Raw genomic sequence first — 27,806 nt, 5'->3', positions numbered from 1 at the left:
CTACACTCCTCCAACTGACCCCACTTAGGACCGGCCGCAAACGTCGCTACATCAAATGTCACCATGGCTAACCAGCCCCCCCAGCAAACCTAGCCCATGGCTAACAGTAGCGCTACAGCCACAAAACAAAAGAGCACAACTAACCCACTACACAAAACAGACCCACCGGCTAACAGTTCACCCCTGGTTCCTTCCTAACCAAAACTTCACCTACCTCAATCTTCTCGGAGCGTGCCGGGCTCGAGGCGACTTTAAAGGCTATCCCTCAGCGGCCGGAGCCCCGAACGCCTACCCCCGCCAGGGAAGTATATCCCCGCCCAGGATTACTCCAAAAACAAAAAAGGCAAAATAATAAACGAGTGCCCAATGGAAAGACTGAGATCAGCCTAGCTGGACACTCATCTATCTCAACGAGGGAGATTGTCAAAAACCACACACACACACACACACACACACAGGTGATCCACCACCAAAACCCTCTCCTTCGATGGAGAGCTCCCGGACGAGCCCCCACTTGTTACGTTCCCCGTGGCAAATAGGGGATGGGGGAAAGCAACACAGATAAACCAAAAAGACCCAGGAGGAAAAAGAGGGCAAGGAGGCGGACTTAGGGCCGAAATGGAAACTCTTTTTATTCGCAAAATAGAAAAAACAACTAAAGTCACTGGTCTCCAAACAAAGGAAAAACAAACACAAGAACCAGGTTTTCCCACCAAAACTACAACAAACGAACCACAACCAAACAGGTCAGGGATTATGCACGCTTCTTTCCCCTGAAAGGAGCAGAACACTCTCTCTCTAGATGCAGCTCACAACTCTCTCTCCCAACTGTCACCGCCACAGCCCACCGGCTCACACACTCTCTCGAGAGGTGTCTCCCTCTCACTTTTAACATGGCCCCTCAATGAGGTGAGTGGGAACAGCTGCGTATAGGAGGAAGGGGCGTCTACCTGAGAGAGAGAGAGAGAGAGAGAGAGAGACACACTCACCCACACACAACCACACACGACCCCTGGCACCAGGGTCGTAACATCCACATTAAAATTGGATGAAGGGTTTAGGAGTTTCAGCTCCTTAACATGTGACACCCTGTTTTTAAAGGGACCAAAAGTAATTGGGCAATTGACTCAAAGGCTATTTCATGGGCAGGTGTGGGCAATTCCTTCGTTATGTCATTCTCAATTAAGCAGAAAAAAGGCCTGGAGTTGATTTGAGGTGTGGTGCTTGCATTTGGAAGATTTTGCTGTGAAGAAAACATGCAGTCAAAGGAGCTCTCCATGCAGGTGAAACAAGCCATCCTTAAGCTGTGAAAACAGAAAAAAACCCATCCGAGAAATTGCTACAATATTAGGAGTGGCAAAATCTACAATTTGGTATATCCTGAGAAAGAAAGAAAGCAAGCACTGGTGAACTCATCAATGAAAAAAGACCTGGATGCCCACAGAAGACAACAGTGGTGGATGATCGCAGAATAATTTCCATGGTGAAGAGAAACCCCTTCACAACAGCCAACCAAGTGAACAACACTCTCCAGGAAGTAGGCGTATCAATATCCAAATCTACCATAAAGAGAAGACTGCATGAAAGTAAATACAGAGGGTTCACTGCACGGTGCAAGCCACTCATAAGCCTCAAGAATAAAAAGGCTAGATTGGACTTTGCTAAAAAACATCTAAAAAAGCCAGCACAGTTCTGGAAGAACATTCTTTGGACAGATGAAACCAAGATCAACCTCTACTAGAATGATGGAAAGAAAAAAGTATGGCAAAGGTGTGGTACAGCTCATGATCCAAAGCATACCACATCATCTGTAAAACACGGTGGAGGCAGTGTGATGGCTTGGGCATGCATGGCTGCCAGTGGCACTGGGTCACTAGTGTTTATTGATGATGTGACACAGGACAGAAGCAGCCGGATGAATTCTGAGGTATTCAGAGACATACTGTGTGCTCAAATCCAGCCAAATGCAGCCAAATAATAATCGGCGTTTCATAATATAGATGGACAGTGACCCAAAACATAAAGCCAAAGCAACCCAGGAGTTTATTAAAGCAAAGAAGTGGAATATTCTTGAATGGCCAAGTCAGTCACCTGATCTCAACCCAACTGAGCATGCATTTCACTTGTTAAAGACTGAACTTCAGACAGAAAGGACAACAAACAAACAGCAACTGAAAACCACTGCAGTAAAGGCCTGGCAGAGCATTAAAAAGGAGGAAACACAGCGTCTGGTGATGTCCATGAGTTCAAGACTTCAGGCAGTCATTGCCAACAAAGGGTTTTCAACCAAGTATTAGAAATGAACATTTTATTTACAATTATTTAATGTGTCCAATTACTTTTGAGCCCCTGAAATGAAGGGATTGTGTTTAAAAAATGCTTTAGTTCCTCACATTTTTATGCAATCATTTTGTTCAACCCACTGAATTAAAGCTGAAAGTCTGAACTTCAACTGCATCTGAATTGTTTTGTTCAAAATTCATTGTGGTAATGTACAGAACCAAAATTAGAAAAATGTTGTCTCTGTCCAAATATTTATGGACCTAACTGTATATTTCATGAGTGAGCGCAGTGAAATGTACAGATCTGGGAAAAAAAACTATGAGACCACTTCAAAATTATCAGTTTATCTAGTTTTACTATTTGTAGGTCTGTTTTTGAGGAACATGAATATTTTTGTTTTGTTCCACAAACTACTGACAACATTTCCTCCAAATTCCACATAAAAATATTGTCACTTAGAGCATTCAATTGCAGAAAATGACAAATGGTCAAAATAACATAAAAAGATGAAGTGTTTTCAGACCTTGAATAATACATAGAAATCAAGATCACATTCAATTTTAAAGAACACAATACTAATATCTGAACTTAGGAAGAGTTCAGAAATCAATATTTGGTGGAATAACCCTGACATTTAGTCACAGATTTCATGTGTCTTGGCATGCTCTCTCCCAGTCTTTCACATTGCTCTTGGGTGACTTTATGCCACTCCTGGTGCAGAAATTCCTGGTGCAGAAATTCAGAAATTCAGTTCAGCTTTGTTTGATGGCTTGTGACCATCCGTCTTCCTCTTGATCACATTCCAGAGGTTTTCAGTGAGGTTCAGGTCTGGAGATTGGGCTGGCCATGACAGGATCTTGATCTTGTGGTCCTCCATCCACACCTTGATTGACCTGGCTGTGTGGCATGGAGCACTGTCTTGCTGGAAAACCCAATCCTCAGAGTTAGGGAACACTGTTAGAGCAGAAGGAAGCAAGTTTTATTTCAGGATAACCTTGTATATGGCTTGATTCATGTGTCCTTCACAAACAAAAATCTGCCCCACCCCCAGATAATCACTGATCCTCCACCAAATTTCACAATGGGTGCGAGACACTGTGGCTTGTTGGCCTCTCTAGGTCTCCCTCTAACCATTGGCGACCAGGTGAAGGGAAAAGCTGAAAATTGGACTCATCAGAAAAGTTGACCTTTCTCCAGTCTTCTACGGTCCAATCCTTATGGCCTTTAGCAAACCTCAGTCTGGCTTTTCTTTGGTTCTCATTGATGAAGGGCCTTTTCTAGCTTTGCATGACTTCAACTCCACCTGTAGGAGCCTGTTTTGAACCATCCTTGCCATGCACTTAACCCCAGCTGCCATTTGATATTCTTTTTGTAGGTCACCTGATGTCATCTTACAGTTGTTGAGGGACACTCAAAGGAGTTGACAATCATCCTGGTCAGTGGAGAGTTATCACCCTCTGACAATCTGAAACTTTGTTGTCCCCAGTGTCTGCTGTTTGACCTTGTTCTTATGAACTACCATCTTTGAAATTTTGAGGATGGAAACAACCTGATGCTCACTGTATCCCTCTGCCAGTAAAGCCAGAATTGAACCCTTCTTTTTCTCTGTCAAAACTTGTTTTAAACTCTTTTGGCATGATGAATAGATATATTTTTATTCTAATTAAATTTATGGTACTACTAGTACTGTTTTTGCCATCCAAACTGGGCCTATTGCAAGAGGATAGTGATGATCACAGAAGTGGTTTTTATACTTTTCCTCATTCAATAACATTTGGTTCAGGTGATTACCTAATCAGTACCTCATTAAGTAAAATGGTGTGTGTTTCATTGGAATTCCAGCATAGACACTGGAATGAAATGGATGCCATACATAGAGATGCTCATTTAAAAAAAAAATGAAGTGGTCTTTTAATTTTTCCCAGAGCTGTATATTTCATGAGTGAGCACTGTGAAATTGTGTTTGCTGCATTCACTCATGAAATATATATATTCACCCCTCAAAGATAAACTTCATATCTCCATGCCACTGTGTAATATTCTTTTTATTATATAGACACATATACAAAAAATGCAAGTTAATCAAAAGAATTTTAATTTTGAACAGGTTTGCCATTTTGACAATGTGCATCAAGTTTTCAGGGTGCAGGCACTTAAAGATGTATGTGCAGAGGAGAGTGGGGAAGCAAACTGTAATCCAAGCCAAATTGTGAGATGAGAGACGTAGTCGAGAATACAGGCAGGGGTCGACTGATCAGCAAACAGAGCATTATAGACAGGATTAGAGAGCGAGGTAAGTAAACAAGAAACAGGGTTGAGAAAACTAGAAAGCAATCAGAGATAGTCTGATTGCTTCACGAGGGAGTGAACACTGAATGATACTTTGCATCTGAGAGGTGTGTGAGAGGGGCTTAAGTAGCTCTGCAGCTGATTAGTGGAATGAGAGACAGGTGTAATTAATAGACAGGTAACAGAGGGCACTGTGGATCTTGGGAGTTGTAGTTGTGAGAGTACATGTTCGAAGTCCATTTCGAGCTGCCGCTCTCAATGTTGTTACTGACAGAACCCCCCCCCCCAAGCAGCTCCCTCCGGGAGCTAACCCCTTTCTGGGATGCCCTCTCCCTCTTGGTGCAGGTTTGTTGGGGTATTAGGAATGAAACTCCTGGGCTAAAAGAGGGTCTAAGATGTCCTTGGCCCCCCACCCAGCTTTGCTCCTTAGGTCCATAGTCCTCCCAAATCTACCAGGTACTCTAGCTGACCCCTTCTGCGTCTGGAGTCTAGTCTTGTTTACCTGGTAGATGGGTTCTCCTTCAAGGCTTGGGGGGGGGGGTTATCCTGGGTGGGAGCATTTTCCGACAAGAGACCCTGTATCGCAGGCTTCAGGCAGGAAATGTGAAATGTGGGAGAGATGCGGCTGTGAGGTGGGAGTTCTAGTCTGTAAAAGACCTCATTCCTGTGTTGAAGTACCTTGTGTGGTCCGATGTGGTGTGCTTGTAACTTCTTGCATGAGCCAGGGTCCTTGAGATCTCTTGTGGAGACCCATACCCTGTCTCTTGGGGAATGTTCAGGATTTTGAAAAAACTGGAGCACTCACAGCTATCTATTCCTGGTTATTTCACCTTCACTACTGTTGAAGTAAGAAATCTGGGTGTTATTCTGGACTCTACTCTCTCTTTTGACTCACACATTAACCCTTTGGTGACTGACCCCTTGAAAATGGTTCCTCCAGGAACCATGACATTTCAGTTGTCAAGACAACGGAAAAACTAAAATACAAATACAAATACAAGAGCATTTTGTTTTGTGCACAAGAGCATTGTGACGTATCTTTCTGTTTTTGTATTTTAGTTTTTCCGTTGTCTTGACAACTGAAACGTCATCGTTCCTGGAGGAACCATTTTCAAGGGGTCAGTCACCAAAGGGTTAAAAGTATTACTAAAACAGCTTTTTTTCACCTGAAAAGTCTCTCCAAACTCCATCCCTCTTTAACTTAATCTGCAGCTGAAACGCTTATACATGTTTTGTCACCTCAAGACTGGACTACTGCAATGCTCTGCTCGATGGCATCCCAGCCAAGCGACTAAATAGGCTGCAATATGTCCAAAACTCAGCTGCTAGGGTACTCACTCACACCAGGCCCTGGGATCATATCACTCCTATTCTATACAACCTGCACTGGCTCCCAGTTAAATACCACATCCAGTACAAAATTATCTTACTTGTCTACAAATCCCTACATAACCTGGCCCCTCCCTATTTATCAAATCTCCTAACTCCATATCAGTTACCTCTAAATCTTCGCTCCACAGATGTCCACCTATTAGCAGTCCCTTACTCTTGGCTCTGCTCTATGGGTGACAGGGCTTTCAGTGTAAATGGCCCCAAGCTGTGGAATGCCCTGCCACTAGCATTGTGCCAATGCTCAACACTGTCCTCTTTCAAAAAACAGCTAAAAACACATCTCTTTAGCTTGGCCTTTTCTCTTTGATTTTTAATAACGTTATTATTATTATTATTGATTTCTTATTATTTTATTATTGTTGTTATTCTATTGTTTTGCTTTATATTGTTTGTTTTTTACTGTTCAGTGTCCTTGGGTACTTTGAAAGGCGCTTATAAATAAAATGTATTATTATTATTATTTTTGCTTCTACACTTGTCTGTGTACTCTTTATACTTGCCATTGACAGACTCAATATGCTGGCGAACATCCTTCCATACTTCTTGACTTCGTGAAAACCATTCGTCTACGGCTTGTGCTTGTGAGGATGCATCGTCCCATGGGAACAGGGGAAGCTGGTAACCGAGTATGCACTGAAAGGGTGTTAGTTGTGGTGCTGAGTGTTTGAAGAAGTTCTGTGCATACTTGGCCCATGGAATGAATCGTGCCCAGTCCCTCTGGTTCCACATGCAGAAATTTCTAAGGAAGCACCATACTACCTGGTTAGGTTGTTCTACCTGGCCATTGGACTGAGGGTGATAACCTGACGTAAGGCTCACCAAGACTCCTAGCCATTCCATAAAACAGGACATTATATGAGAGATGAACTGAGGGCCCCGGTCATTGACAATGTCTTCTGGGATTCCAAAATATTTGAATACGTATTGAAAAATCAAATCTGCTGTTTGGAAGGCTGTGGGGATGCCTGGTAACGGGATTAGTCTGAGTGCCTTAGAAAACCTGTCTATTATGACCATGATTGTTGTTGTGTTACCTTGTGACTGGGGTAGGTTGGTGATGAAATCAATGGTCAGGTGGGACCAGGGTCTCTCTGATACTGGGAGAGGACACAGCTTTCCTGTGGGTGGAACTCTTGGTACCTTGGCCTGGGCACATTCTGTGCAAGATGAAATGAAATGACTGATATCCGTTTGCATGTTCTCTCACCAGTACTTGTTTCATAGCAGTTGGTGTGTGCGCTGACTGCTAGGATGGCCAGTGGCTGGAGAGGCATGTGCCCAAGTGATTAGTCTCCCTCTGAGGTTACTAGGAATGTAAAGGTCTGGAGGACAATTCTCAGGAGGGGATGTAGGTTGAGAGTCCTTTATCTGTTCATCGAGATCCCAAGTAATGGCCTGGATGAAGCACTTGGGTGCTAGGATGTGATGAGGTTCTGGATTGTGTGGAGAGGAGCTGTGGATCCTAGATAGGGCATCTGCCTTGGTATTCTTGGTACCCGGATGGTAGGAAATCGTGAAATGAAACTGTGTGAAGAACAATGCCCATCTGGCTTGATGTGGGTTGAGTCTCTTGGCTGTCTTGAGATATTCAAGATTCTTATGATCTGTCAAAATGACAAAAGGATGTGTTGCTCCCTCTAGATTAGATTAGATGAAACTTTATTGATCCCTTTGGGAGGGTTCCCTCAGGGAAATTAAGATTCCAGCAGCATCATTACAGATAAACAGAGAAAAGAAATAGAGAAAACTTCTAGATAAATTAAAATAAATTAAGTATTTACATATACAAATATAAAAAAATAAGATATGGTGAAGAGAGGAAGGGGGAGGGGGAAAGGGGGGAAAAGTGGGGTTAGGGTAAGTGTGTGTGTGTGTGGGGGGGGGGGAAGCAGGAAAGATATTGCACTTTATATTGCACATTGTCCAGTATTGCTTATTGTTAGGCTAGGCTACTGCTCCTTCCAGTCCTCTGTCCTCCTGTTATCCCTCCTGCCCCCCAGAGAGGAGTTGTACAGTCCGATGGCATGAGGGACAAAGGAGTTTTTGAGTCTGTTCGTCCTGCACTTGGGAAGGAGCATTCTGTCACTGAACAGGCTCTGCTGGTTGCTGACGACGGTGTGCAGAGGGAGACTGACATCGTCCATGATGTTCAATAGTTTGTCCATAGACCTCTTCTCTGTCACCGTCACCAGAGAGTCCAGCTTCATGCCGACCACAGAGCTGGCCCGCCTGATCAGTTTGTCCAGCCTGGATGTGTCCTCCTTGGATGTGCTGCTCCCCCAGCACTCCACGGTGTAAAACAGGACACTGGTGACCACAGACTGATAGAACATCCACAGGAGTTTCCTGCAGATGTTAAAGGACCTCAGCCTCCTAAGGAAGCATAGCCTGCTCTGTCCCTTCCTGTATAAGTGATTGGTGTTACAAGTCCAGTCCAGCTTGCTGTCCAGCCACAGCCTGAGGTACTTGTAGGAATCCACAGCCTCCACCTCGACTCCCTCGATCAGAACTGGTCGTGACCTTGGTCTGGACCTCCCAAAGTCAATGACCAGCTCCTTGGTCTTCGAGGTGTTGAGCTGCAGATGGTTCCTGTTGCACCACACAGCAAAGTCCCTCACCAGGCTCCTATACTCCTCCTCTCTGTTGTCACTGATACACCCAACGATGGCTGTGTCATCAGCAAACTTCTGAATGTGACACAGCACCAAGTTGTAGCAGAAGTCCGCGGTGTACAGAGTGAAGAGAAGAGGGGCCAGCACTGTGCCCTGGGGTGCTCCGGTGCTGCTAATTACAGTGTCAGACGTGATGTCCTACAGCCTAACATACTGTGGCCTGTCAGTGAGGTAGCTGGAGATCCAGGTGACCAGGCAGGGGTCCACTCGCATCCTGCTCAGTTTGTCCTGAAGCAATAGAGGCTGGATGGTGTTGAAGGCCCTCAAGACGTCCAAGAAGAGGATCCTCACTGTGCCATTTCCCTTATCTAGATGCGAGTGGGCTCAGTGTAGCAGGTAGAGGATGGCATCTTCCACACCAACACCTGCCTGGTATGCAAACTGCAGACAGTCCTGGACATGTTGTACCTGGGGTCTGAGGAGGATCCAACGTCTTCATCAGATGTGAAGTGAGTGCCACCAGTCAGAAGTCGTTCAGCTCGCTGGGCCGATTCTTTTTGGGAACTGGAACGATACATGATGCCTTCCAGAGGGTTGGCACTCTCCCCAGCTGCAGGCTGAGGTTGAAGATGCATTGGAGTGGTTCACCCAGTTCAGCAGCGCAGGTCTTCAGTAGTCGTGGACACACCTTGTCCGGGCCTGCTGCTTTCCTGGGGTGAAGCTTCCTCAGTTGACCTCTGACCTGGTCTGCAGTAATGCATGGAGGAGTCTGTGTTGAGGTGGGGGATGAGGGGGAGGAGGGGGCTGCTGTGATGACTGGGGGGAGGTGTGCTGAGGGAAGAAGGAGAGATGGAGCACCGAGGGAGAGGGTGGGGGGGGACATGGGCTGGTTGAACCGACTGAGGCTGCGTTTACATTAGACCGTATCTGTCTCGTTTTCTTTGCGGATGCACTGTCCGTTTACATTAAACCGCCTGGAAATGCTGGGAAATGGGAATCCGCCAGGGTCCATGTAGTCAATCCAGATCGTGTCAGCTCCGGTACTGTGTAAACATTGAGATACGCGGATACGCTGTGCTGAGCTCTAGCTGGTGTCATCATTGGACAATATCACTGTGACATCCACCTTCCTGATTCGCTGGCGTTGGTCATGTGACGCGACTACTGAAAAACGGCGTGGACTTCCGCCTTGTATCACCTTTCATTAAAGAGTATAAAAGTATGAAAATACTGCAAATACTGATGCAAATACTGCCCATTGTGTACTTATGATTGTCTTTAGGCTTGCCATCCTTCCACTTGCAAGTGGTAAGTGATATGCGCTGGGATCACACACACAGCGGCTCAGTCCCGAAAACACTGCTCGTGTGCTTCACTCGCGCGCTCTGTGAGCTGCGCAGGGCCGGAGTGCGCACCCTCCAGAGGGCACTCACTGTTCAGAGCGGAGTGATTTGGAGCGCAGGATGCCTGCGGAGCCGAGTGTATCCATGTATTGGTGTTGCTGTATGCACACTAATCGTTTTAAAAACATTAATCTGATGATCCGCTGATACGGTCTAATGTAAACATGGGCTGAAGAAGTCATTCAACTCGTTTGCCCTCTCCACTGTCCCCTCAATGACTCTGGTCTTTGTATTGTGGCCTGTGATGTTTTTCACACCTTCCCGGACCTCCCTCATGCTGTTCTCCTTCAGCTTCTGCTCCACCTTTCTCCTGTAGCTGTCCTTAGCTTCCCTCACGCAGCGTTTTACCTCCTGCTGTGCTGCTTTCATCGCCTCCCTATCCCTGCTCCTGAAGGCAGCCTTCTTCCTGTTGAGGACAGCTTTGACTTCCTGTGTTACCCATGGCTTGTTATTAGGGTAACACCATACAGTCTTAGCATGGGAGACCACGTCTGCACAGGAGATGAGGTAATCTGTCAGACAGTGTGTCAGCCCCTCTATATCCTCACAATGCGGGGTAAGCAGCACATCCCAGACCGTGATGTCATAGCAGTCTCTGAGGGCATCTTCCATTTCAGGGGACCACCTCCTGATGGAGCTAGTTGTTGCAGGCTGCCTTTGAACCAGGGGGATGTACTTCGGCTGTAGAAGAACCAGGTTGTGGTCAAACTTCCCTAGTGGGGGGAGGGGTGTGGCTCTGTTTGCATCCCTCACATTAGCATACAGCAAGTCATTGTCCTGTTGTTCCTTGTTGGACAATCCACAGCCTGGTAAAAATCAGCCAAAGTAGAGTTCAAAGTAGCATGATTAAAGTCCCCAGAAATGATCATAAATGCCTCAGGATGCTATGTCTGCAGCCTTGCTGTGACAGAGTGAATCCTCTCACATGCAGTGGCTGCATCTGCCTTCAGAGGGACGTAAACACAGATGGTGATCACGTGACTGAACTCCCTTGGCAGATAATATAGCCACAAGCTAACAGCTAGCAGCTCCAAGTCCGGGCAACATAAAACTGTCTTTATGGAGATATGTCCCGGGTTACACCAGCAGTTATTAACATAAATGATGAGTCCCCCACCTTTGCTTTTCCCACATGCGTTAGTGTCTCTGTTGGCTCTCACAGCAGTAAATCCCCGCAGGTCCACATTAGCATCTGGTACAAGGTGTGTTAGCCATGTCTCCGTAAAGATAAATAAGCTGCTCTCCTGATAAATCTGCTGGTTGTTCAGAGTGGAAAGCTCATCGACTTTATTCGGCAGCGAGTTCACATTCCCCATGATAATGGAGGGAATGAATGGTTTGTAGCGCCGCCGGTTGTCCGCTAGCCTAGTCTTTAGCTTAGCTCCAGCTTTGCAGCCCCTGGGTTTCCTCCTCAACTCGGCTGGGATGGGATGTCGTATCCCTGCTCGTCCCATTGTTTTCAGGGCCAGCAGCTCCTCTCTCGAATAAGTGAGAAAACTGGCTCCTGGTTGCGTGTTAAAGTTAAATATATCCATGTTATATAGTAAAACACACCATGTCTTCGTAAGAAGAGCAAAAAAGTAAAAAAAAAAGATGGAAAAAAGAGGTTTAAAGAGCTAAAAACTACAGAGCTACTGGAGAGGCAGCCGTCTCACACAGCACCCAAACACGTTCTAACCAGTGCCTCCACTCTTCCAGGGCTAGCTTGATGGCTAGCAGCTCCCAATTCCCAATGTCATAATTTCTCTCTGTTGGAGTAAGCTTCTTCAAGAAGAATGCTACTGGGTGGAGCTTTGGCTTCTCACCAAAATGCTGTGAGAGGACACCCCTTACCCTGGTTTCAGAGGCATCGACCTCCACAATGAATGGTCTGGTCAGATCAGGATGTTGAAGTATCGGGGCTGTGGTAAAGGCTGTCTTGAGCTTCTTGAAGGCCTGCTCAGCTGCTGGCATCCAGTGGAGGTGCTTAGGTCCCTTTTTCAAGAGGGAGGTTAACAGGGCGACGATAGTGCTGAAGTTTCGAATGAAGCGATGATAAAAATTGGCAAAGCCCAGAAAACATTGAAGTTCTTTGATTGAGGTAGGTAATGGCCAGGATGTTACCACAGATACTTTAGCATGGTCCATACTGACTCCCTCAGCACTGATAATGTACCCCAAAAAGGAGATCTGACGCAGGTAAAACTCACATTTTTCCACCTTGACATAGAGATGGTTCTCAAGAAGGTGCTGGAGTACTGATCTGACATGCTTCAGGTGGCTCTCTTCATCGGGGGAGTATATCAGGATGTCATCTATGTAAGCTACTATGTATCTCCCCAACATAACATGAACATCATTAATTAGGCACTGGAAAACGATTGATGCTGAAGAGAGGCCATAGGGCATGACTTGGTATTCAGAATGGCTGGCAGTGGTGCTAAAAGTGGTCTTTTATTCACCCCCCTCTCGAATTTGGACAAGGTTATAGGCACTGCATAGGTCCAATTTAGAGAATATTTTAGCAGAACATAACTGTTCTAGGGCCGAAGGTACCAACAGAAGAGGATATGGATACTTAACTGAAATCTGGTTGAGACTTTGATAGTTTATGCATGGACAAAGTCCTCTTTTAAGTCCATGTAACACTTGGGGACATTTTCTAGGGAGTCAGGTTGAGGACTTTCTACTGAAGTGGAGGATACTTTTAATTGAGGTCATAGGAGACAATTTTGGAAACATGCGGGTGACCCCTGGAGTATCTCCTTGTTCTGCCAGGAGATTAGGGGGTCATGTAGTTGCAACCGTGGATAACCCAGAATAATATCGTGATGTGTAATGGAAGTTACTAGGAGTGACAAGAGCTCAGAATGCAGTCCCCCCACTTGGATGTGCAGGGAAGCAGTTCAAGTGGTGATGAGACCCTCCCCTTTTGGGCCTCTGTCGATGGTTCTGATGCTGAATGGGCTCTGCAGGGAGCCTGTGGGCAGGTTATACCTCTGGACAATCAAGATATTAATGAAATTTCTTTCCATGCCTGAATCAACAAAGGCAGAAAGTACATGGGTTGAGGAGTGCAGCTTCAACAGTACAGGTATTTTGAAGGACTGAACTTTGAATGAAATCACTGGACTCACTGGGCTGGACGTGGTTTCAGCAGGGCTGGTTCGAGATGGACGCACTGGGCATCGAGTTATGAGATGGCTGAAACTCTCTCAATAGAAACACAGACCCTCTCGCTTCCTTCTTTCACATTCAGCATGTTTTAAATCATGTGTATGAAACCTCCATGGGTGTTGGCGCATCAAAGGTCATATCCGATTTGCTCTCCTCCTTCAGGGATGGTTGGCTGGAAATTAGCTGGTCGAGCCAGATGGTAAGGTTGATTAGGAAATCCAATGATAGGTGTTCATCTCGGCACGCTAGTTTGCTGAGAACCTCTGAGCGTAGACCTTGGCAAAAAACTGCCTTCATAGCTGGTTCGTTCCATCCACTGGCTGCAGTGAGGGTATGGAAGTCCAAGGCATACTCAGTCACTCTTCTCAAACCTTGCTTAATGGTTAATAGACTTTCACTGACCTCTATACCTTCAGGTTCATGATCAAAGACTCGCTTAAACAGTTCAAATAAACTGTCATAGGACATGGTGTACTCACCTCCATTTTTCCAAACAGCACTTACTCACTATAGCACTCTGCCCATTAAGAGGGATATAAATTTTGCGATTTTCTGTTCATCAGAGATTGTTGGGATTGCCGAGAAATACATAGAGCACTGAAATACAGTAAGAATCCCTTATAGCTGCGTGCATCACCGGCATATTTCCCGGGCACCGGGAGAAGTTTCACTGAGCTTGTGGAAGATTTGGGACACGTTAGGAGGGCCTGCAACATAAAGGCAGTGATCTGTGCCATCTGGGTATTTAGGTTGGCAAGCATCTGCTGATGTTCTCCCAATAAGCGTCCCTGAGCACTCAACGCAGTCTGCTTTACTTCCTCTGCTACATCCATGCTGGCGAAGTATCCTGTCAGGGTACAGGCACTTACAGATGCATGTGCAGGGGAGAGCTGGGAAGCAAACTGTAATCCAAGCCAAACCATGAGAAGAGAGACGTAGTCGAGAATACAGGCAGGGGTCAATCGATCAGCAAACAGAGCAATATAGACAGGACTAGAGAACGAGGTAAGTAAACAAGAAACAGGGTCAAGAAAACTAGAAAGCAATCAGAGATATTCAACGGCTTGGTACGAAGGAGTGAACATTGAATGATACTTCGTGTCTGAGAGGTGTGTGAGAGGGGCTTAAGTAGCTGTGCAGCTGATTAGTGGAATGAGAGACAAGTGTAATTAATAGATGGGTGACAGAGGGCGCTGTGGATCTTGGGAGTTGTAGTTGTGAGAGTTCATGTTTGAAGTCCGTTTCAAGCTGCTGCTCTCAACGTTGTTACTGACACAAGTCAGCAGGAAAATACTGAGAGTGACATCATCACAATGAAATATCAGGAAACATGTTACTCAGGTCCAGGATGTATTTTATATAAAAAATGCAAGTTTTTCAACACAAGAAGATACACTTCATATCTTCAAGCCAACATGTAATTTTCTTTTCACAAACACACATTCACAAACAAAAAGTCCACAAATTTATCATCATCGATGTCCTTATGAGTGAGGATATTGAAAAATGTGTACAGTAACTCAATGTCCCAGATATAGTTTGTATGAAAAATATGTGTGGTGTATTTCCCAGTAAAACACACATGTCTAAATAATAAATATCTATTTTATCAGGAAGCAGGGTTGCCTGAGTGTGATAGAATTGCTTCAATGGGTGATGAAAAATTATTAAGCAGGGTAACCTTATGAAAAACAGAGAGCACATGTGCGAGCAAAAATAACTCAAGGATTTTAGTAAAACTAGTTAAAACAAATTGCAAGCATGCCGAACAAATCTCTATCATGCCTAAAGGATCAAACAAGTTGCAAAACTTCTTAAATTGCAAACAGAAATATGAGTTGGAGAAGGAACAAAACTCACTGAAGAAAAAAAGTCAACTAAAAAGTAAAAATTCAGAACTTGCAAGCAAATTATTTGTCTTTTTATTGACAATTCTCTCAGTTTCTTTCTCACTTCTTGGTTTTGCTCTCGCTGCCTGGCTTTGCAGTTACACTGCCTGTTCTCTCTTTTGTGGTGCCTGGCTTTTGTTTGCAATTCTAGCACAAACTGCTCACGCAGGCGGGGTTTTCCAGGGGTGTGTCCCCATTGGCTAATGAGTTTTTGAGTGACAGCTCAGTGACCAGGTTTTCCAGAGGATTCAGTTCCCCTGTTTACCCTTCAGTACGCATGTGCAAAATCATAACATTTTCTCTTGTTGCTGCATTGAGTGGCTAATGCATGTTTTATCATCACGTGTGTTTGTTTATAGTGTTGTTATTTACTTTTTATCAGCATATGGTAAATGTTACACTGTTTGCAATTAAATTAATACTGTAAAGTATAGAATGTGTTATCAGAGGTTTTACTGCTCAATCATTAGTTAGATATACTTGCTAATTCTAGTTTAAGTAGTCCGTGTTATTATTTTTTTTTATGTTACTCAGTTACACAGTAAGCTTTAGTCTTGAGAAGTGCATGTCAAAAAGTGGTTTCATTCAATAAATTTTATCCATACTTCATTCTTTCATACAGAGAGAACTGGATTACCTAGTATTGGTGAAAAGGAGGTTTCCCACAAATATTACATATTACAGCTGAAATGGCTTTGAAATACAATAATGATTATGGTGATCTATCTCTCTTTTTCCTATGAACTCCACAAGTTTCATCCATATGTTTTTATAATTAGGAAAAAGGGGAAACCGATTACACTGTCATCCTTGGAAATTAGTTTCCCCAGTATATTCCATTGATGTGACATTAAAATATCACAGCAACATCAGTACTGTGTACAACTCAACTTTTCATCACGCTTCACCCTAAGAGCCTTTTTTTTCCCACTGAGAACATGGACAGAAACTGAGAAACAGATTTCCTTGGAGGCCTGAGAAAGTGGTTCCCCATTGTACATTACAGTGTGAGGATTTATAACACACTAAAGTGATGCTGCTGATGTATAGGTGTTATGTATGTAGGTCATGATGTATAACAAGTTTCATCTATAGAACAGTCTCTTAGACGGAGAACACAGGGCAGAAGTCTGATCAGTGAGAAAGAAACTGAGAGAACTGTAAACAAAAAGACATAAATAGTCTGTTTGCAAGTTATAACTTTTACTTTTGAGATTACTTTTTTTTTGCTTCAGTGAGTTTTATTCTCTCTCAAATGCATATTTTTGTTTGCAATTTAAGAAGTATTGTTTGATACATTATGCACAAATCTGATTCCATATTTCCCCAACTGATATTTGGTGATTAAGTCCGACCACTATACTTCCTGATGGGGGCCTTTCTGTGTGTAGTTTCCATGTTCTCCTCATTTCTGCGTGGGTTTCCTCTAGGTGCTCCGATTTCCCCCACCATCCAAAGACATGTGGTTAGGTTAACTGGCTACTCTGAATTGCCCATAGGTGTGAATGGTTGGGTGGGAACTGCTCCATGTCCTCAACATTCACCCTGGGTAGCTCTCCTGAAGTAGCTAACAAATCTGCAGTAAACAGTCAACTACAGCTGACATACTAGAAAAGAAGACTATACTTCCTTTTTAATATTTGGGTTTTGTCATGACTGTCTGCATGTTTCACTTCCTTTGACAAAATTACAGAGAAAATCAATAAAATTTCATAATTTTAAAATAGGTAGAGCTGTCACATCTAGCGTGGACAATTCACTACCATGCCATCAGAGGGCAACCTCTTCTGAATTCTAATCATCTTTGGTTGCTGTTAGAGTGTCCTGTTTGCAGCATACACTAATCAACTATCACATTAAAACCACTGACAGGTGAAGTGAATAATATTGATTATCTCATTACAATAGCACCTATCAAGGGGGACTGTTGTCTTAGGCAGCAAGACAACAGTCAGTTCTTGAAGTTGATGTGTTGGAAGCAGGAAAAATGGGCAAGGGTAAGGATCTGAGCAACTTTGACAAGGGCTAAATTGTGATGGCTAGATGACTGTGTCTGAGCATCTCCAAAATGGCACATCTTGTGGGGTGTTCCTGGTATGCAGTGGTTAGGATCTAACAAAAGTGGTCCAAGGAAGAACAACTGGTGAACTAGCGACAGGGTCATGGGTGTCAAACGCTCATTGATTCGCATGGGACACAAAGGCTAGCCCATATGGTCCAATCCCACAGAAGAGCTACTGTAGCACAAACTGCTGAAAAAGTTAATGCTGACACCTTTTTGCTGAGATCCTTATGCTTGTCCATATTTCCTGTTTCCAACAACATCAGCTTCAAGAACTGACTGTTCTCTTGCTGCCTCATATATCCCATCCCTGTACAGGTGCCACTGTAATGAGATAATCAATGTTATTCTCTTCACTTGTCAGTGGTTTTGATGTTATGGCTGATCGGTGTAGATCGACAAATATGGGAATGTACCAGTTACCATTACTGTACTGGTGTCTCTCTACAATATGTGAATGCAAGCTGTTGTTTAAATTGTACAATTTTCTACTTTTACCTTTACATTCTTGGTAACATTACATTTGACAACAACGTGTATGAGATCAGGAAAAATCTGTGCAGTTCTCAGGTGCTTCAACAATAATGTCAAACTTCAACTTTGGAAAAAAAAACTAAATGTGAAATGAACAAGACTTTATTTCATGAACCGTGCCCCTGTCTAAGACTAGACAATTTACATAGATTCCCTGGGCATGTAAAGGGCCAAGATATTCACCAGAAGTGGCTCATCACATGCCAGGTGATAAATGAAATAATTTTGAAAAGCTATATAAAAACATGAATTCATTAATTCATTCATACATACATACTAATGTAACTGGTTTGTAATAGTTAAATGCAACTTGTGAACAATTATGCTAGCTAGTACAGTGACATTAGTACAGTATATACACTTCATCACTTGAAATAAGGCGGATGGTCAAATGGTCCATTTTTTTCTCTATTTCTCCATTCTCTATTTCTGGCTATTGTCATAACCAATGTCTAAATAAGATGTAAAATTTGAATGACATTAAGATCGTCCTTGTATCTTCATTAGTAACTGGGGGCCAATGTCTAACATTGTCAGTACAACAACCCACGTTGCTGTCACTGTCAGTTAATGTCAGCAAGCAGCAGATGACACACCAAGTCACTATGATTTGCCACATTAGTAGTGGCAGCACCACAAGATGGTGGAACATACAAATCAGTAGTGGCAGCACCACAAGATGGTGGAACACACAAATCAATCGCCAGATTTAATCTATAAAGCACATGGACAGTAGGCCAGGTGTGAAGCCTCACTGACTGTTTAATGATTTGTATAAGCTCTGAACTGTTGACTTCTCAGATAGTGTATGACCCTTGCTGTCTGTTCTATGCTCTGATTTTTGCCTGCTCTATTACCAATGTTCACTGATTATCCTCTGTATTTGGAAGTGCTACTTGTGTATGATTTTAATAATTTAATAAACCTCTTGCAGATGGATCTTAACTTTGAGTTCTGCAAGTCTTCATAATGAGTCATTTTCCCATCTGGTTTTCTTCTTGTTATGCCTCATGAAAGGATGCAAGTTTTGGAACACCCTATACAGTATTTGGCATTTTTTTTATGGCCTTATTTTAAGTACTTTTAAGTTAACACGAAACTGCTAAAACACACACACACACACAGATTCTTTGTTTTTCTTCACTCTTCCCTATTTTTAGTCTCATCTGTACTTAATATGCGTGTGTGCACACGCACACACGCGTGCATGCATGTGTGTGCATCAGTCACAGCCCTTATCCCCCATGATGGTTTCTGCAGTGTGTTAGAATTGGAATAGGTGCGCATCAATTTAGAAATATTTATTAATAAATATTTAGCAGATCTAGGTCTAATGTAATTGGGAAAACGCCAATATCTTGCACAGTCTATGAGTTTACCTTAAATGCGCCTGCCTTTCATGAAGCACTCATGTAGAGGCCCATTAGGAACTGACCAAATAGTAAGTTCAACAAAAATTTACATTTCCTCATTTAATTGCTGTTTTGTATATTTTGTTTGCCCTGTGGTAATAATAATGATTTCACTGTAATAGAACACAAGATGTTCAGAAATCTTTGACTGGTATATATAGACAAAATCTTCCTGTAGATTAGAAAGAAAACTGTAAACTAAGCATAGAATTATAAGCCTATAAATGATATAATACAAAATTTGTGGCCTTACGTGTCTGATATTGTGTTCAGTGTCTCTCTCAGTTCTTCTTCTCTGGATTGAAATATGTACAGAATGAAAACATGATAATTGTCTACATTTCTGGTGATATTCGAAAATATGAAAATAGATTTGAGGCTATCAAGTATCAAGGTCCCACAGCACATGCAAATTATATCACACTATTTGGGATCATAGTAAATACAACCCTAAGTCTGTGAGAGGGTCAAAGTAGTATTTAACTCACATGGATGTACCATCACACACAGGCACATTCTGTAGGTCAGTGAGAGTGAGAAAGTCATAGTTGAAGTAGTGCAATTGTAGGATGCAGGCCAGTAGGAAGGCAGCAGGAAGTAAAATTTGTGCAAATAATTCTATAGTGTCAAATTGCTCCAGGCCCAGATCACGCAGTCTGAAACAAACAAATAATGTGAGCGCATACACTGCATAGCCAAAAAATAAATAAATAAATAAGCAAATACTTAAGAGGCTTTGATTGGATAATTACTGCTGTGATTAATGTGTTTCAGCTGGCTAGAATTCAGGTCAAGGCTAGAATTCTTTTAATTCTAATTGTTGCAGTGAGTAGCTTCCCATTTCTTTCACAACCATGTCAGAAGATGTGTCCTGTGCTCGTGGAAAAGATGTTACTGTGTTTCAGAAGGGTCAAATAATTGGCCTGCATCAAGCAAACAAAACAACTAAGGGATTGCTGAAATTACTGTAATTGGCTTAAGAACTGTCCAATGCATTATTAAAGCCTGGAAGGATAGTGATGAACTTAACTTTGTGAAAGAAATGGCGCCAGAAAAAAAATCTTGACTGACCATGATCAGAGCTCACTTAAACACTTGGTAAAGTTGAAGCGTAAAAAAAAAAATTAACAGTAGAATTCATGACTATGGTTAACAGTGAAAGTAAGAGCATTTCTACATGCAGAACGTGACAATTCAGACTAAACAGCTGTGGGGTCATAAGAAAACCATTTGTTAGTGAAGAAAAGGCTTCAATTTGCCAGGGAGCATAAAGATTGGACTCTGGAGCAATGGAAAAAGGTTATGTGGCCCAATGAGTCCAGAGTTACCCTATTCCAGAGCGATGGGTGTGTCAGGATAAGAAGGGAAGCACATGAAGTGATGTAGTGATCATGCATGGTACAGTGTTATGATCTGGGGTTGCTTCAGTTGGTCAGGTCAAGGCTCAGCAACGTTATGTAGCAATAAAATTAAGTCATCTGACAAACTGAATGACCAGGTTTCCATCAATGGATTTTTTTCCCCCCTGATGGCACAGGCATAAAATTAGGGCTCAAATTGTGAAGGCGTGGTTCAGGGAGCATGAGGAATCATTTTCACGTATGAATTAACCACCACAGAGTCCTGACCTTAACCTCATTGAAAGTCTTTGAGATGGGCTGGAGAACACTTTTTACAAAGTGGTTCAACTCTCCTGTTGTCAGGAAAAGATCTTGGCAAAAAAAAATTAATGCCACTTTGGATGGAAATAAATGTTGTGACATTGCATAAAGTTGCTGGAAGAGTGCCATGGTGAATGTGTGCCATAATCAAAGCTAAAGGCGGTCCCATTAAACATTCAAATGTGTGAATTCTTTTTGGCAGGGAAGTGTAGTTTTCAATAATGAAATGTATTAGAAGTTAAGAATGCTATTCTAGTGAATAATGCACCTTTTGAGGTACTATATCCTAATCAATTTCCTATGCATCCCACATCCATTTTCAAATTTTTACAAACAGACACATTAATTTTACACTACATGATTCTGGTTAACAATGTGTTGTGACACTTACCCCTCTTCTGACATGCCAATGATTTGACAAAACAGGCCTGAAACAGTCTTAAACTGGTACATGTAAATTAGAATCAAAACCAGCATGGAATAACCAACCACCACAGCCCAGAAGTACTTCAGAACACGCCGCCATATGTCATACCAGACCTGAATAGAAGGAAATAGCATAATAATACTGTTTGTTTTTTTTACAGTAACCTAACATCTCATAGTCACAAGCCCTCAGAGGAAAAAGAGTTAATGAAGTGGTGTTGTGATACTGTTACCTTCCCAAAGTTAATTGTTTTCCTATAACAAAACATTCAGATGTTTTTATTCCTCTCAATCCACAGCAATTTGCTAAGTTTTTTTTATTTTATTTTATTTTATAAAAGAAGACACATCATACTTTTTCTCCTTTTATCGTTATATTTAATATTGTGAAATGTCAGTGTAATAAATTCATTCCTGTTATCACTTGTGTTATAGCAGCTATAAACAGTAGTTCTCTTGATTTTTCTTGAAGCTGATAAGACAAAATGCAGCATGTTGGCAAGAAACCGGAAAACACATCCTCCATCCTTTCCTGTGGTGCATAAATTAAATGAACAGCTTTACCTCTGTCTGTTACAAAGAGCTGACACGAGATATAATAACAAAAAAACTGTAAATATTAAATAAATATCACCTTACAGAAAACTTTATATCAACATTTATTCCTTTTTCCTTGTTAACTGACAACACTTTGATCTTTGTATTATGAGGCTTGTATTATATGGAGTATTTGCTATACAAGTCCCTGTGAATTAGTTGTCACTAACAAAATAATATGTATCATGGGTGGCTTAACATAAGTCTGTGAGTTGCCTTGGTGCTGTCATTACTGTCAGAGCCATACTCTCTCACTCCCATTCAGTAACTACTGTCCATGGTCAAGGTGGATCTGAAGCCTATTCCTTGTACACTGAATATAATGCAGGAATACACCTGAGCTGGGATGCCAGTCCATCACAGGGCAAAAGGCACACTCTTCCACACATGCCACTCTTCCACACACTAGGTGTCAGTAACGCAATAGAGAGCGCCACTTCCAGTCAGACTACAAACATGGCCGATCTGAACTTCAACACCCAAGAACAACAGCACCCTCTATCACCTATCTATTAATTACACCTGTCACTGTAATTACAGGTCACTGTTTTTTCCTGGTTAATCAGCCCATACTATATAAACACCTCTCCCACACTCGATGCAAAGTATCATTCAGTGTCTTACCCATCATACCAAGTCTTGTTATTCTGCCTGCCTTATCATGTTCTCAACCCTTGTTATTGTCTCGTTCTCATTACTCTTTAGTCTAGCCCTTATTATTCTGTCTGCCAATTGATCGACCCCTGCCTGTTCCTCAACTTTGATTTCATCTAGTGTTTTGGATTTGTTTGCCAGTCTGCATTCCCTGCTCTCCCCTGCACATACATCTGTAAGTGCCTGCAGCCTGACACTAGGAGCAATTTATTTTAGCCAGGCCATCTACTGGCATGTTTTTGGGAGGTGGGAAGAAACTCAGATGAACACAGGGAGAATGTGAAAATATTGAACCAGAGACCCTAAAGCTGTGAGGTGGAAACACAAGAGGTGGGAAGTAACTAGGTACAAGTACTTCATTACTGTACTGAAAGTCAAACAAAACCCAAAAATAAACACCGTTTGTTGATCACAGCAAGTTCCCTGATGTGCCCCAACAACAACTTATCCATTTTAAAAGTTGATATTGCTAAAAATAGGCTTACCTGGGTGCAGCCATTTGAACTGATACTGGATATCTGCTTGTGATGTACAACCCCGATTCCAAAAAAGTTGGGACAAAGTACAGATTGTAAATAAAAACGGAATGCAATAATTTACAAATCTCAAAAACTGATATTGGATTCACAATAGAACATAGACAACATATCAAATGTCGAAAGTGAGACATTTTGAAATGTCATGCCAAATATTGGCTCATTTGAAATTTCATGACAGCAACACATCTCAAAAAAGTTGGGACAGGGGCAATAAGAGGCTGGAAAAGTTAAAGGTACAAAAAAGGAACAGCTGGAGGACCAAATTGCAACTCATTAGGTCAATTGGCAATAGGTCATTAACATGACTGGGTTTAAAAAGAGCATCTTGGAGTGGCAGCGGCTCTCAGAAGTAAAGATGAGAAGAGGATCACCAATCCCCCTAATTCTGCGCCGATAAATAGTGGAGCAATATCAGAAAGGAGTTCGACAGTGTAAAATTGCAAAGAGTTTGAACATATCATCATCTACAGTGCATAATATCATTAAAAGATTCAGAGAAATTGGAAGAATCTCTGTGCATAAGGGTCAAGGCCGGAAAACCATACTGGATGCCCGTGATCTTCGGGCCCTTAGACAGCACTGCATCACATACAGGCATGTTTCTGTATTGGAAATCACAAAATGGGCTCAGGAATATTTCCAGAGAACATTATCTGTGAACACAATTCACCGTGCCATCTGCCGTTGCCAGCTAAAACTCTATAGTTCAAAGAAGAAGCTGTATCTAAACACGATCCAGAAGTGCAGATGTCTTCTCTGGGCCAAGGCTCATTTAAAATGGACTGTGGCAAAGTGGAAAACTGTTCTGTGGTCAGACAAATCAAAATTTGAAGTTCTTTATGGAAATCAGGGATGCCGTGTCATTCGGACTAAAGAGGAAAAGGACGACCCAAGTTGTTATTAGCGCTCAGTTCAGAAGCCTGCATCTCTGATGGTATGGGGTTGCATTAGTGCGTGTGGCATGGGCAGCTTACACATTTGGAAAGACACCATCAATGCTGAAAGGTATATCCAGGTTCTAGAGCAACATATGCTCCCATCCAGACGACGTCTCTTTCAGGGAAGACCTTGCATTTTCCAACATGACAATGCCAAACCACATACTGCATCAATTACAGCATCATGGCTGCATAGAAGAAGGGTCCGGGTACTGAACTGGCCAGCCTGCAGTCCAGATCTTTCACCCATAGAAAACATTTGGCGCATCATAAAACGGAAGATACAACAAAAAAAAGACCTAAGACAGTTGAGCAACTAGAATCCTACATTAGACAAGAATGGGTTAACATTCCTATCCCTAAACTTGAGCAACTTGCCTCCTCAGTCCCCAGACGTTTACAGACTGTTGTAAAGAGAAAAGGGGATGTCTCACAGTGGTAAACATGGCCTTGTCCCAACTTTTTTGAGATGTGTTGTTGTCATGAAATTTAAAATCACCTAATTTTTCTCTTTAAATGATACATTTTCTCAGTTTAAACATTTGATATGTCATCTATGTTCTATTCTGAATAAAATATGGAATTTTGAAACTTCCACATCATTGCATTCTGTTTTTATTTACAATTTGTACTTTGTCCCAACTTTTTTGGAATCGGGGTTGTAACCAGCACACTAATGCACCATTTCCCTTCATTACACAAAGCCATCAAATAAAGGCCTCAAATTCTTAAAAAACAAATAAAATAATAATAATCTCATCTCATCATCTCTAGCCGCTTTATCCTTCTACAGGGTCGCAGGCAAGCTGAAGCCTATCCCAGCTGACTACGGGCAAAAGGCGGGGTACACCCTGGACAAGTCGCCAGGTCATCACAGGGCTGACACATAGACACAGACAACCATTCACACTCACATTCACACCTACGGTCAATTTAGAGTCACCAGTTAACCTAACCTGCATGTCTTTGGACTGTGGGGGAAACCCACGTGGACACGGGAAGAACATGCAAACCACACTTGAGTCGCCTCTGCACTTGAATCATCCCCCTGGTGGCATAGTGGGGGTTTGTTGGATTATCACACCAGCAACCCAGGTTCGAATCTCAGCAAAACCCTCACACAACATCGTTCTTGCCATCTAAAAAGATCACTTTTCTCAGTGAATAAAAACAAATATAAGCATGTCACATAAAAATACAAGGATTTTTAAATAAATAAACACTGAATAGTTGGTGATAGAGCATTTACAGGCAGTAAAAGACTCCCAACGGCTGGGAGTCTGCTCACTGTTCACTTGTGTGTGTGTGTGTGTTCACTGCTTCAATGATTGGGCTAATTTTTACAGCCAAACGCTTGACACTCAGGCATCTTTAGGGTTGTTTACAATAATTTACAAGCCATGTATCCACTAGCTCTCAGCCTTGGTAAAGCCTGGCACACACGGGTGACTTCTTATTGCAAGTACAGTATTTTGCGATTTTTGGACACAAGTTTCCCCTCTTGGGTAGCTGCGTGTGCGCAACCAGTGGGCGATTTGGGAAGGGGGATGCAAGTCATGTGGAAATCACGTGACTACTTCACAGGTGGGGATTGGCTTAGCCTTTGGAGGCGATCATTTCGTTAGCACAAAGGCACGCACATGCAGCAATATCTCTGCAGCAAGTCAGCAACTGGCGATTTTTTTTCGCAGAATATCAAGCATGTTTGATACCTGCAATCTGTCGCAAGCAACAAAAAATCGCTGCCGTAAATATTCACACACAAAGCAATTTTTCGCTTGCGTCAAAAAGTTGCACGACCAAGCAATGGAAAATCACCCGTGTGCACAGCAAATTCCTCAGTGTTGAATTAACACTTTCAGAGTTAAATTGTGTCCAATTGGACCTATATACAGTTAGGTTCATAAATATTTGGACAGAGGCAACATTTTTCTAATTTTGGTTCTGTACATTATCACGATGAATTTTGAACAAAACAATTCAGATGCAGTTGAAGTTCAGACTTTCAGCTTTAATTCAGTGGGTTGAACAAAATTATTGCATAAAAACGTGAGGAACTAAAAGCATTTTTTAAACACAATCCCTTCATTTCAGGGGCTCAAAAGTAATTGGACAAATTAAATAATTGTAAATAAAATGTTCATTTCTAATACTTGGTTGAAAATCCTTTGTTGGCAATGACTGCCTGAAGTCTTGAACTCATGGACATCACCAGATGCTGTGTTTCCTCTTTAATGCTCTGCCAGGCCTTTACTGCAGCGGTTTTCAGTTGCTGTTTGTGGGCCTTTCTGTCTGAAGTTCAGTCTTTAACAAGTGAAATGCATGCTCAATTGGGTTGAGATCAGGTGACTGACTTGGCCATTCAAGAATATTCCACTTCTTTGCTTTAATAAACTCCTGGGTTGCTTTGGCTTTATGTTTTGGGTCATTGTCCATCTGTATTATGAAACGGCAATTATTATTTGGCTGCATTTGGCTGGATTTGAGCACACAGTATGTCTCTGAATACCTCAGAATTCATCCAGCTGCTTCTGTCCTTCGTCACATCATCAATAAACACTAGTGACCCAGTGCCACTGGCAGCCATGCATGCCCAAGCCATCACACTGCCTCCACCGTGTTTTACAGATGATGTGGTATGCTTTGGATCATGAGCTGTACCACGCCTTCGCCATACTTTTTTCTTTCCACCATTCTGGTAGAGGTTGATCTTGGTTTCATCTGTCCAAAGAATGTTCTTCCAAAACTGTGCTGGCTTTTTTAGATGTTTTTTAGCAAAGTCCAATCTAGCCTTTTTATTCTTGAGACTTATGAGTGGCTTGCACCGTGCCGTGAACCCTCTGTATTTACTTTCATGTAGTCTTCTCTTTATGGTAGATTTAGATATTGATACGCCTACCTCCTGGAGAGTGTTGTTCACTTGGTTGGCTGTTGTGAAGGGGTTTCTCTTCACCATGGAAATTATTCTGCGATCATCCACTACTGTTGTCTTCTGTGAGTGTCCAGGTCTTTTTGCATTGATGAGTTCACCAGTGCTTTCTTTCTTTCTCAGGATGTACCAAACTGTAGATTTTGCCACTCCTAATATTGTAGCAATTTCTCGGATGGGTTTTTTCTGTTTTCGCAGCTTAAGGATGGCTTGTTTCACCTGCATGGAGAGCTCCTTTGACCGCATGTTTTCTTCACAGCAAAATCTTCCAAATGCAAGCACCATACCTCAAATCAACTCCAGGCCTTTTATCTGCTTGAGAATGACATAACAAAGGAATTGCCCACACCTGCCCATGAAATAGCCTTTGAGTCAATTGCCCAATTACTTTTGGTCCCTTTAAAAACAGGGTGGCACATGTTAAGGAGCTGAAACTCCTAAACCCTTCATCCAATGTTAATATGGATACCCTCAAATGAAAGCTGAAAGTCGACTTTATGTCCATCTCCATTATATAACTACAACTTGAATATGTTTCAGTAAACAGGTAAAAAAACAATATTTGTGTCAGTGTCCAAATATATATGGACCTAACTGTAAACACAGTAGGGTGTTAATTCAACACTGGGGATTTTGTTGTGTGTGCCGGGCTTAAGTCACATGGCATGTAAATTACATCACAATCTCTGATTCTCTTACGTAGTTTGTCCTTAGAGTGTGATATCTGAACCTCAGAGAAAGTAAGATGGCAGCACCCAGGAAAGTTTTATTTTAATAGAAAAACAATATGTACACTGTATACAGCTACAAATATGAACAAGTGAACACTCAAACATAGCTTGTATGGATATTATCTGTCAGTATAAAGGAGGTTATTTTGGGGTTTTGTTTGTCTTTAAGCCGAGTATCTGTACTTAATATGAATATTTATTTTTCTGACATTTCACTTTTACTCCCTACCTTTTAAAAAAATACCTGTACTGTCTACTCTTTACATTTTCAAATCAGGCTTGTTACTTTAGTTTTAATG

At 42.3% G+C, this 27,806-nt stretch overlaps 1 protein-coding gene across 1 annotated transcript in view; it reads right to left on the bottom strand.

The window, feature by feature from the left end:
* Positions 1-27,806, bottom strand: part of si:dkey-11f4.7 (piezo-type mechanosensitive ion channel component 2) — a 278,704-nt gene that overhangs the window by 125,755 nt on the left and 125,143 nt on the right. The window contains exons 16-18 of the mRNA XM_060932701.1: positions 21,085-21,233; positions 19,521-19,688; positions 19,286-19,327 (exon numbers count right to left, since the gene is read on the bottom strand). Of these exons, the coding sequence (XP_060788684.1) occupies positions 19,286-19,327; positions 19,521-19,688; positions 21,085-21,233 (359 nt within the window). The remainder of the gene's footprint in view (positions 1-19,285; positions 19,328-19,520; positions 19,689-21,084; positions 21,234-27,806) is intronic.

The sequence above is a fragment of the Neoarius graeffei genome, chromosome 10, assembly GCF_027579695.1.
Source record: "Neoarius graeffei isolate fNeoGra1 chromosome 10, fNeoGra1.pri, whole genome shotgun sequence".
Classification (NCBI taxonomy): domain Eukaryota; kingdom Metazoa; phylum Chordata; class Actinopteri; order Siluriformes; family Ariidae; genus Neoarius; species Neoarius graeffei.
This window is presented reverse-complemented; position numbering and strand designations above follow the sequence as displayed.